This window comes from Magnolia sinica, chromosome 8, assembly GCF_029962835.1.
Source record: "Magnolia sinica isolate HGM2019 chromosome 8, MsV1, whole genome shotgun sequence".
Taxonomy (NCBI): Eukaryota; Viridiplantae; Streptophyta; class Magnoliopsida; order Magnoliales; family Magnoliaceae; genus Magnolia; species Magnolia sinica.
The window spans coordinates 80686141-80699378 of NC_080580.1; the positions used below are offsets into that span (position 1 = coordinate 80686141).

Below are 13238 nucleotides of genomic sequence, written 5' to 3' on the forward strand. Positions count from 1 at the left end.
TGGGTAAATGTTCACTCCCCAAGTATAGGGTTGTGATGTAGTAATAAACTCGGTGAGACCGAGGTCGAATCCCAAGGGACTGATACCTGTACGTTATCTGAAACTAAGTAGAAGAAGAACCAGATTAAGATGAAATCTAAATCGAATGATTTTTGAAGAATAATAGTGAAATACTAAGCTAAAACTTAATGAATTTAGAGGAAGGAAACTAGGGATTCAGAGGATCCACTTGTAGAGATCAGGGAGATCTTGTAAACCCCGTGTCTTAGACCGTACCATTCCATAGGCTTCCGCGGTCTTTTCGGTCGAATTCCGGCAACCTTCGACCCTTAACCGGTATTTGCGCGCGACCCTGATTCTCATGTCGTCAACCCGAGTTAACTCAACCCAGGACTTGTACCTTAGCGACCGCGTCGTCGCCGCGGTTCCGATGCCGTGACTCGCGCGTCGAGGCGATACCCTAGTCGGGAGATGTGGACCAGCGTTCGGTGTGAGGAAAACGCCGCGCGTGTAAATTACGAGAGAATCTCTACAAGGTGTCACATCAATCAATCAATCCATCAATCCCATCATGTCAAGTACACATCACCTTTCACCTTTTCCCAAGCAAGCCCCAAAGTCAAAAAGTTCTTACACAACCCATACCCTCTCTTACAACTTTTGTCAAAAAAGTCAAAAAGAGCTCTTACACCCATCACCACCACATCCATCACTCCATCACCCATCACTCCCTCTCTCTCTCTCTCTCCCTTTACAACTCTCTCTCTCCTTCTTTTTTTTTCAAATCCAATCCAATCAAGAGCTCCTCACGTCCAAGCATTTTCCATGGAGAGAAAAATGCATTTGTGAGGCCCACCTTTCCTACCCCTTCATCTCTCATCTCAACTATCCATTTCTTATCTTCCTCCATCAAATAGAAGCACAAGGAGCTAAGGAAGCCAAGGAAGCAAGAAGATCAAGCGGTGGGTGTTTTGATAGGGTAGTTTTTTATGTTTTTAAGATGGGACAAGTGAGGCCAACTAATCAATGGTTTGGATCTCACTTTGGACCCTAAGATGTGGCCGATGGCCCCCTTGGATCATCATGATCATTCCATGATGGGGCCATTCTCCATGGACCCCATCATGATGTTTATTTCCTTGCATGTTTAGGGTCATCTAGACCGTCTATTTTAGTGGAGAAGGGATCTCCATCGTTGGATTTCGATTTCATGGACCCATATGTAATGGGACCCACTTGATGTATGATTTAGTGCAAGGGAGGGCCCATAGTGCGGGGTCCCTCCATCACGCGGGTCTCACTCTCTATCTCTCTCCCTTTTTATTTATTTTATTTTATTTTATTTTATTTTTTTGTTGTTATGATGATGAGGTTGTGTGGCCCACTTGAATGGACCCCACCACAAGGTATGTATCCCATCCATTTCACCTACAAGTGGGGCCCACTTTGCGTGTATTGTACCCACACCATCCATCAGTGGTGGCCCACATAAGCAGGCCCACCTTGCACGGCCAACAGTCCAGCATCCAGAGACGCTGAACGTTTTGTAGAAAAACACAAATATTGGCTTAGTTCCAAGCCAATGGAGGAGGCCCACTCATTTTGGCCCCACCTTGATGCATGTCTTCAATCCACGCCGCCCATTCCGTTCCCAACCTTCTTTTAGGCGTTGAACCAAAAGATGGTATCAACCTAAGTTCTGGGCGGGCCATATCATACCAAATGGCGATTTTCACCATTGAAATCTTCCCTGATTTCCTATACGCCGAAATATGCCCAATATTGTGCTTGTTGTGCTTGTCTAGAGCCATGGAGGGCCACTGGACGGAGTGGATTGTTTGAATGTGGACCCCACCTATGAAAACCTTAGAAATATTGAAAAATCAAAAATATATATAGACCAACACAGCAGCTGCTGCTGCTGTGTCAGACGGCAACAGGCGCTGCCTGTAGCCGTGGGTCCCACCTTGATGTTTTTCCATCATCTAACCCGTTCATCGGGTGGGCCACTCTCTGAAGTGGGCCCACCCCAAAAATCAGCATGATCTAAAGCTCAGGTGGCCCACACCGTATGAAACAGTGAGATTAAACCTCTGCCTTTGAAATCCTTTTGGGGTCCACAGAAGTTTTGTATCAGGGTGAAATTTATTTTCACCCTTCATCGAGGCCCATGTGGCCTTATCAATGGGTTGGATGGCTTATCAACATTGTGGTGGGCCCCACATGGAGCCCACAGTGGTATATGTGTTTTAAAGCCACCGTCCAGGCGGACGGTGGAGCCCACTGTGATGGGCCTGTTGTGTGCGTGTGTGTGTGGTGTGTGCGTGTGTGTATATATATATATATAAAAATATTATATTATATATAATATCATATGTACTATATATATATTATATATTATATCATATTTAATACACTGGTGGTGGGAGGCCCACTTCAGTTACTTGTGGCCCATAGTTGAGGCCCACTTTGATATATATGTCAGGCCCACTTCAGTTACTTGTGGCCCATGATTGAGGCCCATTTTGATATGCATGTAAGGCACATGGGTCGAGGCCCATTGATGCATTAGGGGCCCATGGGTTATGGCCCATTAAAAATGTTTTGGGGCCTATGGGTTGAGACCCATTTGATGTACATTTGGGATCCCAATGGGGTGGCCCATTTGTTACACATAAGGCCCATAAGATTAGGCCCATTTGATGCATTTTAAGGCCCACGGGTCATGGTCCATTGCAATGCACATAAGGCCCATTGGTGCGGCCCATTGATGTGGCCTACTTGATGAATATAAGGCCCATATGATATGGTCATTTGATGTATTTAAGGCCCAATGGGATGTACCTAAGGTCCATTGCAATGTACAATCCCAACATGGGTTATGTGATGATGTTTACGTCGGGCTATGCCTTGGGAGCAATGGTGGTTTGACGTCCACATTACAAGTATAGTGTGGTTAAATGTCCGCATTATGACTTTCCCTGGGGCCCATTGTTAGGCTCGTACGTGTTATGTGTAGGCCGTCTAGGCCCATCTTCGTTATGAACATTATCCATCCCATATAACATGTTTAGTTCCATGATTCATGATCATATGCATCATACGTATGCTTGATATGAGAAATGACTGATCATAGCATATGCCTTCGGGGAGATTGTTTAGGGGCTCCCGTATAGGGGGTGCTGCCCTACATGAGCGCACGATACGCGCAGGATTGCTGCATGACTAGATAATGTGATTCATGCATTCGCATTGTGTGATATGGTTACTGTACGCCCTAGCGACATTAGGGTCGTAGCCTCCACAAACGTATCGTGGTTGGCAGGATTGGATACCGAAAATACTGTTCTACATGGGGTGCGATAGATATCCTTGGGTGAAAGTTCCTAAACCCTTATGATACCAAGAGGTTACTCCAACGTCTAGACCGAGTGGGTGCATGAGCACTGAGTGCCGATTACCAGACCGTTGCGCTTTCCACTGTGTCGTGGTCGGTTGAAAGGGGGTGAGGCCTTACCCGCCTGAGAGTAGGGGCCAATGCTAGGCTGAGTCTGACCAGCTCGAGGAATGGGTTCGCTATTGACGAGCCGAGCCCGATTTTGGCAGGCGGATAGTGAGGTCTTTTTCACTCACCTTATTGCGCCCAATGGGGCGGCAATCTGACTTGGAGTGTACTAGACCCCGGTGATATTCCAGATTTTGAGCTGTATCGATATGTGGACTTAGATGAGGATTTGTGTGCTTGAGTTGCATTTCGCATTGCATGGCCTTGGTATGGCCAACATCATTCTTTACACCGCATGGCCTTGGTACGGCTAATGGTATTATTGGCATTCATCAGCATGTTCCGCATTACTCTGATACTGCATAGCTGCATTACCACCTTGAGCATACACTTTCACCACCCTCTAAGCTTTCTATAAGCTTATGTACGACCGTTGCGTGCAGGTGACGTTGGATCGCAGCAGCGCTGAGGCTTGGACTCGTGGCAGATCATTTTGGAGTTTTTGTTCATCATCATTGTTCCCTTTATGCTCATTGTACTTGTAAAGTTTTTGATGATAGTGGAAATGTGATGGAGTTTTTGGTTGTTGTTTGTGGGTTATACCTTTGGTTATGCTTATTACGAATCAAACTGATATTGAAAATCCTCCTTGTAGCATCCCAGGATCGGAACCTGGCGAATGGGGGCTGGGAGCCGAGAATGGGGTTCTACGGAGGCTGTCGGCGCCGGATTCGGCGATCGGGAATTTTGTGAGCCCGGTTTCCGAGTTTGGGGCATGACAGATCTTATGCCTGCATCAAGAATTATGGAATTTAAACTGAACTTCCTTTGATATGGTTTTCAAGAGGTGAAAGGTATATGAATTAGAATGGATTCCATCACCAAACCATGCCCAGGAAACAAAGCAAACAATAAAATTCAACCAATTAGCAACCAATCATTGATGTATGAAGGTTAGGAAGGGTACCGACATCCAACCATGCCCAGGAGATGATGGCGAACAACAGGGTTTCCTGACATCATAATCAAAATAAGGAAAAAGAAATACTCAAAGCCATTGCAAACCCATTGTAATTTCAGTCACAACAAGCCATTAAAAACTAAAAATATTCTCATAATAAAATTAAATCAAAAATCCCTTCAATCTAAACAAAAGGCACAAGCAACATCTCTCCCATCAGACTACAAGCTTCACCTCTTAGCCCTAGCTAAGAGGTTCAGTCAAACATGGATGGCTGGTTCTTTTAAAAATAAAATAAACTAAGTAAAATAATAAGAAAAGAGAAAAAAAACAAACTCAACTTCTCTCTCTCGCAATCCACGTTCAAGCCAAGCCCCTGTCCTTCCCCCCTCTCGTCTCCCTCTTCTTTTTCTTTTGTAGCTGTCCAAGTCCGTCCAGAAACGCTGGTCGCAGTCACCTTGCTGAGGTCGGTCATTGCGGAAGGAGTTACGCACTCCTTTCGCAGAACATGCGCAGCTACACGTGAGAGCCCGAAATTTCTGCCCCTTTGCTGGTATTTGTGATATCCACAAACGACGTAAATGAAGACGTCCCTAAGGACAATTTTGGCCCCTCTACACAATAGATGGTCTGGATCAAGCACCTGATGTACGATAGTGGCCCGCCTGGATCAACCGCAGCTCTGTTGCGGAACAGAGCTTGCACAGTCGGGCGCTGTGAAGGTCGGTGGAGTCCATGATCCAGTTCGGTTTCGAAATCCAGTCCGTCCATTCGATTTCCCACGAAAAAACGTTCAGAGATGGGTGATTTTGGATCGAGTTAGGTGTGGCCCATTGAATTGTAACCCAGCCATCCATCCTGCATTCAACGGCTAGGATTTTACCATGGATTGCATGATGTCAAAATATCACCTAGGTGAGGTTAATAACCCTCCTCTGTACACAATAGATGGTCCAGATTGATGATTTTGATGAGAACTGGGCCCCACTGCACGGAACCGGCGGACGACGTGAGGACGCTGTGTCCTTCTTTGATTCGGAGAAGATGGAGCCAGTCAGCGTGTGCTGACCGACTTTGAGACTTTTAGTGCACGGCTAGTGCACTTGTCTACCGTGCACACATGATATACATAAGGCCCTTTGAAGATGTTTGTGAGAAATCCGCTCCGTCCATCTGTATTCTCATTTCACTTAACGTGTTGATTCCAATTTTGAAGCATATCCAGATAGCAGGTGGGCCCAAAATCAGAGTTTTAGAGGCTGATCTGTCCGTTGGGCCACTTTCACAGGGATATAACAGATGAAATTTGACGTGTACGGTTAATTTATGGTCTCAATCTCATGTATGAAGTTTTGAGCCAATCGGATGGCGAGAACCCTGTGATCTTGCATTCTGTGCCAGTTTCGGACCTCTTTAACGTGAACGGTTTTATTTCCTCGGATCCCTGGTGTGTAAATCCTTCAGTCTTAGTCCCCTGGGGTTTGTCTCATGCTTTGGTGAATTCAAAGCGTCAATCCATACATTTAACATCATTTTTCAGTCCACGTTCGTAGAATCACCTTGCATCACAACATGATTAAAAATAAAGCGTTAAACAGTATCATGCTCGTAAATCCAGTTAATAAATGGGGTCTAATATACAATATTTGACCCTTAACAGTAAAACCTGACAGATGGCTAGCATTTTGCATGTGTCAGATTGGCAATTATTGTGAAAGGCCCCCTTTGTGTCACTCACAATCCCCTTCAGCTTGATGTTATCATATGCCCTTTTCAGTTAGAGTAATTAACTTCTCTTCTACGATCGGTAGTAAGAGCAATTAACCTGAATTTAGAACAATTAACAATTCTCGGAACTCAAATTTTGGTTAGAATTGAACATACCGCTGATATGCAGCAAGAGTGCTAATTGTAAAACAAATATAATCCTTATCTAAAAAATGGTGAGTTGAACGCCCCATTGATTGGGAGGCCTGGTTTTTGGTCTAGGCTGTTTTGATGGTGGGCCCAACCTGACGGATGGGCCAGAGCTTGCATGTGTGCCAGATTGGCAATTGGGCTGAAAGGCCCTCCTTGATGTCACTCAAGAGTCTCTTCAGCTTGGTGTCATCACATGCTTTTCTTTCTTTGATCTATAATCAGAGCAATTAACCTGCATGTAGAACAATTATCAGTTCTCGGAATTGGCAATTTTTGCTCAGAGTTGAGCACGCCATTGATATGCAGCAAGAATGCTAATTATAAAACAAGCTGAACTCTCTCTCTCTCTCTCTCTCTCTCTAAAATAAAAATAAAAAGTAATATATAAAAATAAAATAATAATAATAATATTTTCTTTCTCTTCTTCAGATATCCTAAGGCGGTTGAGATTTTTGAAGCGATAGCCAAGCATTCGATGAACAACAATCTTCTGAAGTACAGTGTTAAAGGAATTCTCCTCAATGCTGGCCTCTGCCAGCTTTGCAGGGGCGATGTTGTTGCAATAACAAACTCATTAGAGCGATACGAGGTCTATGTCTTGCTCTAGATCAACAAATCAAAAATTTATCCGACATATGGATTGACTTTCTTATACATGTGCATCTTGCAAATGCTTGTGCAGGAAATGGATCCGACCTTTTCAGGGACGCGTGAACACAAGTTTTTAGCTGTAAGTTTTGGCATAAATCTCATTCCTTTTTGTTTTATGAAAACTATAGGAGAGCTGTGGTGAGGTATCAACAGTGACCCTCTTATTGCTCACTTTTCTATCAAGTGTATCAGTTTGCCTCTCGCAGGACATGGCTGCTTTGAAATGTGGCACCTGCTTGTGCATTTTCTTTAGATCCTTTAGCGTTTGTTTGGGAGGATGTAAAATCAGAATTGGTTCCATGACTTGCAGATATCAGTCAACTCTTCCCTCGGGCCTTGCGAAAATGGAAAATTGCATTAAGTGTGATTCCTTTTTTGGTGTTCTCTGCCCTTAAGTTTCAGTTGGGATAGGAACAGGAAGGTTCCTAGATCTTGACTGTGATAAGAAAGGGAAGGCCCCCAAATCTGAACTAGGATAAGAAAGGGAAGGCCCCTAAATCTGAACTAGGATAAGAAAGGGAAGGCCCCCAAATCTGAACTAGGATAAGAAAGGGAAGGCCCCTAAATCTGAACTAGGATAAGAAAGGGAAGGTCGATACTTATCCTAATTGAAATTTGAGCGGGAGTACTTCCTGTCTGCTCCTCTTAAAATCCAGCCGAAGTATTAAAAAATATGTTCTCTTTTGAAGGCTATATAAATATTCGTAAAACAATTATTGGTCGTTAACAGTAACCCCATGACCTGATTAATTATGAAAATGAGTGTTATGTTAATACTGTTTGCTTCCTCACGATTTTGATTCTAGGCTAAACCAGGAAATTTCTATTTATATGGCAGGATTTAGCTGCAGCAATTGATGAGGAAGATGTTGAGAAATTCACTAGTGTGATCAAGGAGTTCGATAGCATGACCCGGCTGGTAATTACTGTTCTGTGGGAACTTGTTTCTACTGATTTTAAAAGAAAGCTGCATTCTAATTAGTGGTCTTAGTAGTAACCTTGTGAAATTTGGGGCATGTTTCAAATTTTACTTCTGATGGTGGATCTGATCTGGATGGGCATATCATGGATCAGTTGTTTTTTTTTTTTTTTTGGCATGATTTTTGTTGCTTACCCACCATAATGTAGTGGTAGAAAAGCTTTGAAAACCTGGGCCAGTTCTGCTTAGGGTCGTAATTTTGTACATCTGGGGCACCTTGTTTGGTGATAGTAAACCATTGATCTGATGGGACCCAATGTAGATGGGCCACACCCTAAAATCTCCCAAATTCAATGATCCTAACTCTTGACTGTACAAATAGACCTCAAGAAAAAAGAATAAAAAAGTCCACATCTAAAGAAGAATGGCTGAAGCTTAAAAGGTCACAATTTCCGATCTATGTGATTCTTGACTCAGGATGAAGCAACAACCAAACCCAAAAATAAAGTTAGAAGGTACATGCCAATCGTAGGATAAAATTTCACCTCCAATTTGCAAAAATAACTTGTGGGAATTAATGAGAAAAGAAACAGGAGAATAAATCTAGGATATCACACCACTAAAAAGGAGACTTAGATAAAATGAGCATCACACACCACTTTACGGCCTCAGAGACAAATGCACTGATCAGTTTCCATATTTAACTTAAACAACCATTGTTGCTTGTGAATCAAGTTTAATTGGAAAAGGTAACTTGAATGTGATGGTAAACTAACTAAAAATATGGACTAACTTGTCAATTATCCAATTCATGCTTGTCTATAGATGAACAGACATGTCTGAACATTGCAGTTGTGTGAACAATACTCACATCTGGGTCTATAACTTGATCGGATAACCTTTGTAGCCTGCCAATCTGGTTGAATCACCTGTATCATGATTTGAACTGCTAAACCATGGGTATCTCCTGCTTGTCACGAAACCATTTTCATGGCCCAATAATTCCTCATTTTACTCTGCCGATTGATCTTATCAGCCTTGCACATGTAGTAGCTTTCTACCATTTCATGGGACCTGTTTTATACCAGATGTTATGAGAAATCAAAATTGTATTGTTTACTCTTTTTTGTGTGTGTGCACATGGATGTATGTATATATACATACACCTACATGGCCATACATGCACATATATATAGGAAATGTTCCTATAAGGTTGACCTTACCGTAGCTTATGGTAAGGTCGAGCTCAATGGACCCTACCATAATTGTCTCAGACAATCTAATCCATGCATCCAGTGAATCCCCTCCAGGTGATGAGTTGTCCCAAAAACCAGCTGTATCCGAAACTCAGGTGGGCCATACCATCTGGAACAGTGCAAAATCATGCTTAAAACATCTGACATCAATTCATGGGGCCCACCTAAGTTTTGGAATAACTTGAAATTTGGTGGGACTCATCCAAGAGGGACACACAATAGATGAGTCAGATGTTTGAACCACACTTCGGTGAGTCCCCACAAGCAATCAGCAGGGTTTTAATGGGTGGGTGTGGATCAGGCTGAATTTTGGGCAGTAGGCCTAGAAAGTGGGGGTACATCTGATGGATGGGGTGGATGCATGACACACATCATGGTGGGGTCTACACAGCTTGACCTTTCCCTTAAAGTAAGGTTGACCTTATAGGAACACTTTCCTGATATATATGCACACATACATAAATAATTTTGCTAAGCCTACACAATTATACATGTAGCTGGCATTTGTAGGACATCCAACCCCTGCATCAGGTGTGTCCCTGTTGGCCTGATCCAACAATCAGGCCTGTCAGCTCATCATGCAGGAAACATTTACATTGCTTGTGTACTGGCTTTTTGACTGTGACACTTGGCCCACCTATTGAATTGATCAACCTAATTATTGGGCAGGTCATCTCCATGGTGGGATACCAGCACTTGATGCACGGGTTATGCCAGGTTTGCATATGTGGCAATGTGTAGAAACACCCTGGCTCAGCAAAGCTAGTATACAAGCCTATACCTTGTGTCTGGGCGTGTCATTTTGTTTGCTGAGTTGCGTATATTTCCACTTTGTATCTGTATGTAGGATGCTTGGAAAACCTCTCTACTCTTGAAAGCGAAGAATGCACTGAAAGCCAAAGAAGAAGAAGAGGATGATCTTACCTAAGTCTTCTCTCTGTCTTTCACTCCATGCTTTCGGTTTGTATTTTACTAATTTGCATCATGCTGTGGTGGAACTCTCTTGCGCCTTCTTTCACCTATTAATATGATCGATCATTTTGTATCTACCTTGGTTTGGGATATCACTATTTAGATAGATTGGATTCGTTTTCTAGAGTTGTGTCCATGGGTTGTCTCTTGAATGGTTGATTTGTGTTGATAATAAACAAGAACCTTTCACTGGAAAAGCGGATGATTTGAATTGTTGCTACAACGGTGACCTTGTGATTGGTCCCACCTTATCAGGTTAGGTCCTTTCAGGCTACGAGGTTGGATTTGTATGAGATGCTTTGGACCCACACTAGAATTTTCTGCTTCCCAATTGAGTGTGGGTGGTTGGGATTTGTTATTTTAGTAGGGATGGTGGGAATCCTGAAATCGTACATTGTTCTTGGAACTCAAAATCTATGTTACTATGGATCTGTGGTGACCCCTGAATCTCTTCTCTGCTATATTCCCCTCTTCTCTGGATTCCAATGTTATTCCGGAAGTGTTTATTTTGCTTGTTATTATGGCTGTCTTGAGGTTGTGTTTGGATGCAGGATTGAAATGAATTTCGAACTGAATGAATTGTGAATGTTCAGTATGATGGAGAAATATGTTTAGGAGATTTAGAAACTGCTTGCTTCCACCATTAGACTAGTAATTACGATTCCTATCAGGGATGCATCCAAATGCATGCAAAATCCAACGTCGGTGCCCTCAACACCCATCTGATTCCCAGGCGTGGCATGTGGTTTGGTGATTTGGATCTGGGTTCATTTAATTGGCTTCATTGTCGACAGTGGTGGCTCAAATTTACATTAGATTAGACACTGGATTGGCGAGCATTGCCTATTGTCTATCATCATTCTAGTTGCTGAGTTATTGTTATTATTTTTTATTTTTTAGTCTGGAAATAGATTATATGTGATGCATGCATGGTTAAAAGACTTGGCCACTTGGATCAACTCAACTTGTATTGTTGAACGGGATTGGGTCCTACCGACTCTTTGAGTCAGTTGGGATGAGTCGCAACAGTCTCGTCCAAGTCTTAAAACCATGGTTGTATGTGGATACCATTAGTTATGAGCCATGCCACTCCCAATATCATTCCCTGGTTCATGATAGATTATTTACAGTTTTGGGCCTGACTTACCAGGCCGGTCCAAGAAATTTCTTTTTACAAATGGGCATCATGGTCCACTAATTCAAACCGTTAATGATGAACCCTTACTGTGGAGGTGTGCGCAGTAGCTGACTTGTACAAGCTTATGGGCTTAAACAGGTGGATTGATGTATACCTTGATAAAACAAGGGTTGCAGATGGATTTTCTTAGCTCTCTATTCTAATATTGTGGGCTCGTGTAGTTACACGGGTTCTTAAACCTTCTAATACGCTCGCTGTTTCGTATATATATTTTTATTTTTTGGTAAAACAACGATTAAATAGGCTGGGGCCGGAGTATGACAACCTTTAAGTGGGTCCATCGCTAGGCCCACCTCGCCCATCAATAAATAGATTTGAGTCAGACCTTTAGCCGTCCATTAATGTTCCCACAGGATGGGATGCAGACCAAAAAAAGTCACGTCGATGTAACAACCCAAACTATCTAGTTACTGAACCTTTGCTGTCCATTCTCACAACAGGCTTTCGTTTATATAAAACCTTGGAATTACTTGATCTACCCTTGTTGCAGCTGTCATCAACTCATGTTTTATGGATTAGAAAGAGGAATTCTAGGATCTCACTTCTAAGGACTATTGGCATGTGGAGAGCATGGTTGGATGATCGTAGCCATTGAGATGATATAGGAGTGATCGTGGATGGAGGCAATCGTAATGTCCTACTTCTAACACAGGGTTAACATACAAGAAAAGCGGCTAGAGAAAAAGGGTCAAATATCGAAGGTACATGGATCTTCCAATCTGGGACATTCTCGTAGCGTCCCTCTCCATGGTGAGGTCCATCATATCCACGGTTTAGATCATCGAAACCGTGGGCAACGTCCAAACCCTAAAATTCGTAAGAACACAAAAATCGAGGATGAGAAATCATCCACGTAGAAAGTCTATACTGTAGATCGGACCGTCTACCTAGCAGTTTTTGCCCTGTACAGTAGATCTCTAAATAGTAGGACGGTCTTGATCGATGTCAGGAAGCATGCAGTAGCTTCAAATCGAAGCTTCGTAAAGAGTTTCTTCATGGGTTCCGGTTTTGAAGGGTGTGGCTGCCGCAAGTGAAAGTTCCGGAAAAACCCGGATTTCCAAACATTTTATGACGATTATCTGGTCATGGTCACGAAATCCAATTTTCTTCATGGTCATGAAAGTTCCGGAAAAACCCGGATTTTCTTCATGGTCATGAATCTTGTTGGAACATAACCAGGAGTCTCGTAACGTCTACGATCCAGATTTGATCGGGTTTCTCGTGTTTTTGGTTTGAAGATCTCTTCCACCGCACACTGTTCCGACGAAAACGGAGGTTCGATCACTGTCGTGTCGTAAGGTCTCGATGTATCATGACAGTGGGTCCCACAACTTCATTGAAACGACCTTGATCAGACATCAAGTCTCCTGCTGTGATCGGATCTTGAAGGAGACGTCGTGCTGGAGGTGTGTTTCGGGCTGCATCTTGCGCCTTGTTTGGACGGCTGAGATCATTCTCAACGGATGGTAGAGATCGGACTAAGATGATTTGTGTGAATTTAAGTTTGATTGGGCTTCTAATTCAAAGGAATCAGACAGATATTCCTTCCTACGAACGCTCAACATGCACGCGGGAAGGAGATTTCTGTTTTTCAGTTCGTTTGTATGGAAACACGCACATGTGTTGGTTTGTACATGTGCAGAGTTAGGGTTGGTTTGTAAGTTGATTAAAGGTCCTATAGTCCCAAGACCCACCCAACATGTGATATTGGATCGTTATTAATTGATTCCTATCAATCGTCATTGCGTTAATGGCTATAAGAGATTTGGGATTGTATTTAATGGTCGGATTACGTTGGTAATATAGCTCAAGTGGTCCACATAGGTTTTTTGGGTTGTTATTGCATATATGTGTAA

At 42.9% G+C, this 13238-nt stretch overlaps 1 protein-coding gene across 1 annotated transcript; it reads left to right on the plus strand.

Annotated features, from left to right (window-relative positions):
- The first annotated feature begins 6781 nt into the window (after nt 1-6781).
- On the plus strand, nt 6782-10702 carry LOC131253501 (alpha-soluble NSF attachment protein-like). Its single transcript, XM_058254527.1, has 4 exons — nt 6782-6975; nt 7069-7116; nt 7876-7956; nt 10060-10702. The coding sequence occupies exons 1-4, from the start codon at nt 6862-6864 to the stop codon at nt 10138-10140; spliced, it is 324 nt and encodes a 107-aa protein (XP_058110510.1). The 5' UTR covers nt 6782-6861; the 3' UTR covers nt 10141-10702.
- The last annotated feature ends 2536 nt before the right edge of the window (nt 10703-13238 follow it).

Coding starts and splice junctions, on each gene's coding strand:
- LOC131253501 (XM_058254527.1), top strand. CDS start 6,862: ATGAACAACAATCTTCTGAAGTACAGTGTTAAAGGAATTCTCCTCAAT. Junction 7,117..7,875: donor GTGAACACAAGTTTTTAGCT/GTAAGTTTTGGC, acceptor TTTATATGGCAG/GATTTAGCTGCAGCAATTGA. Junction 7,957..10,059: donor TCGATAGCATGACCCGGCTG/GTAATTACTGTT, acceptor ATCTGTATGTAG/GATGCTTGGAAAACCTCTCT.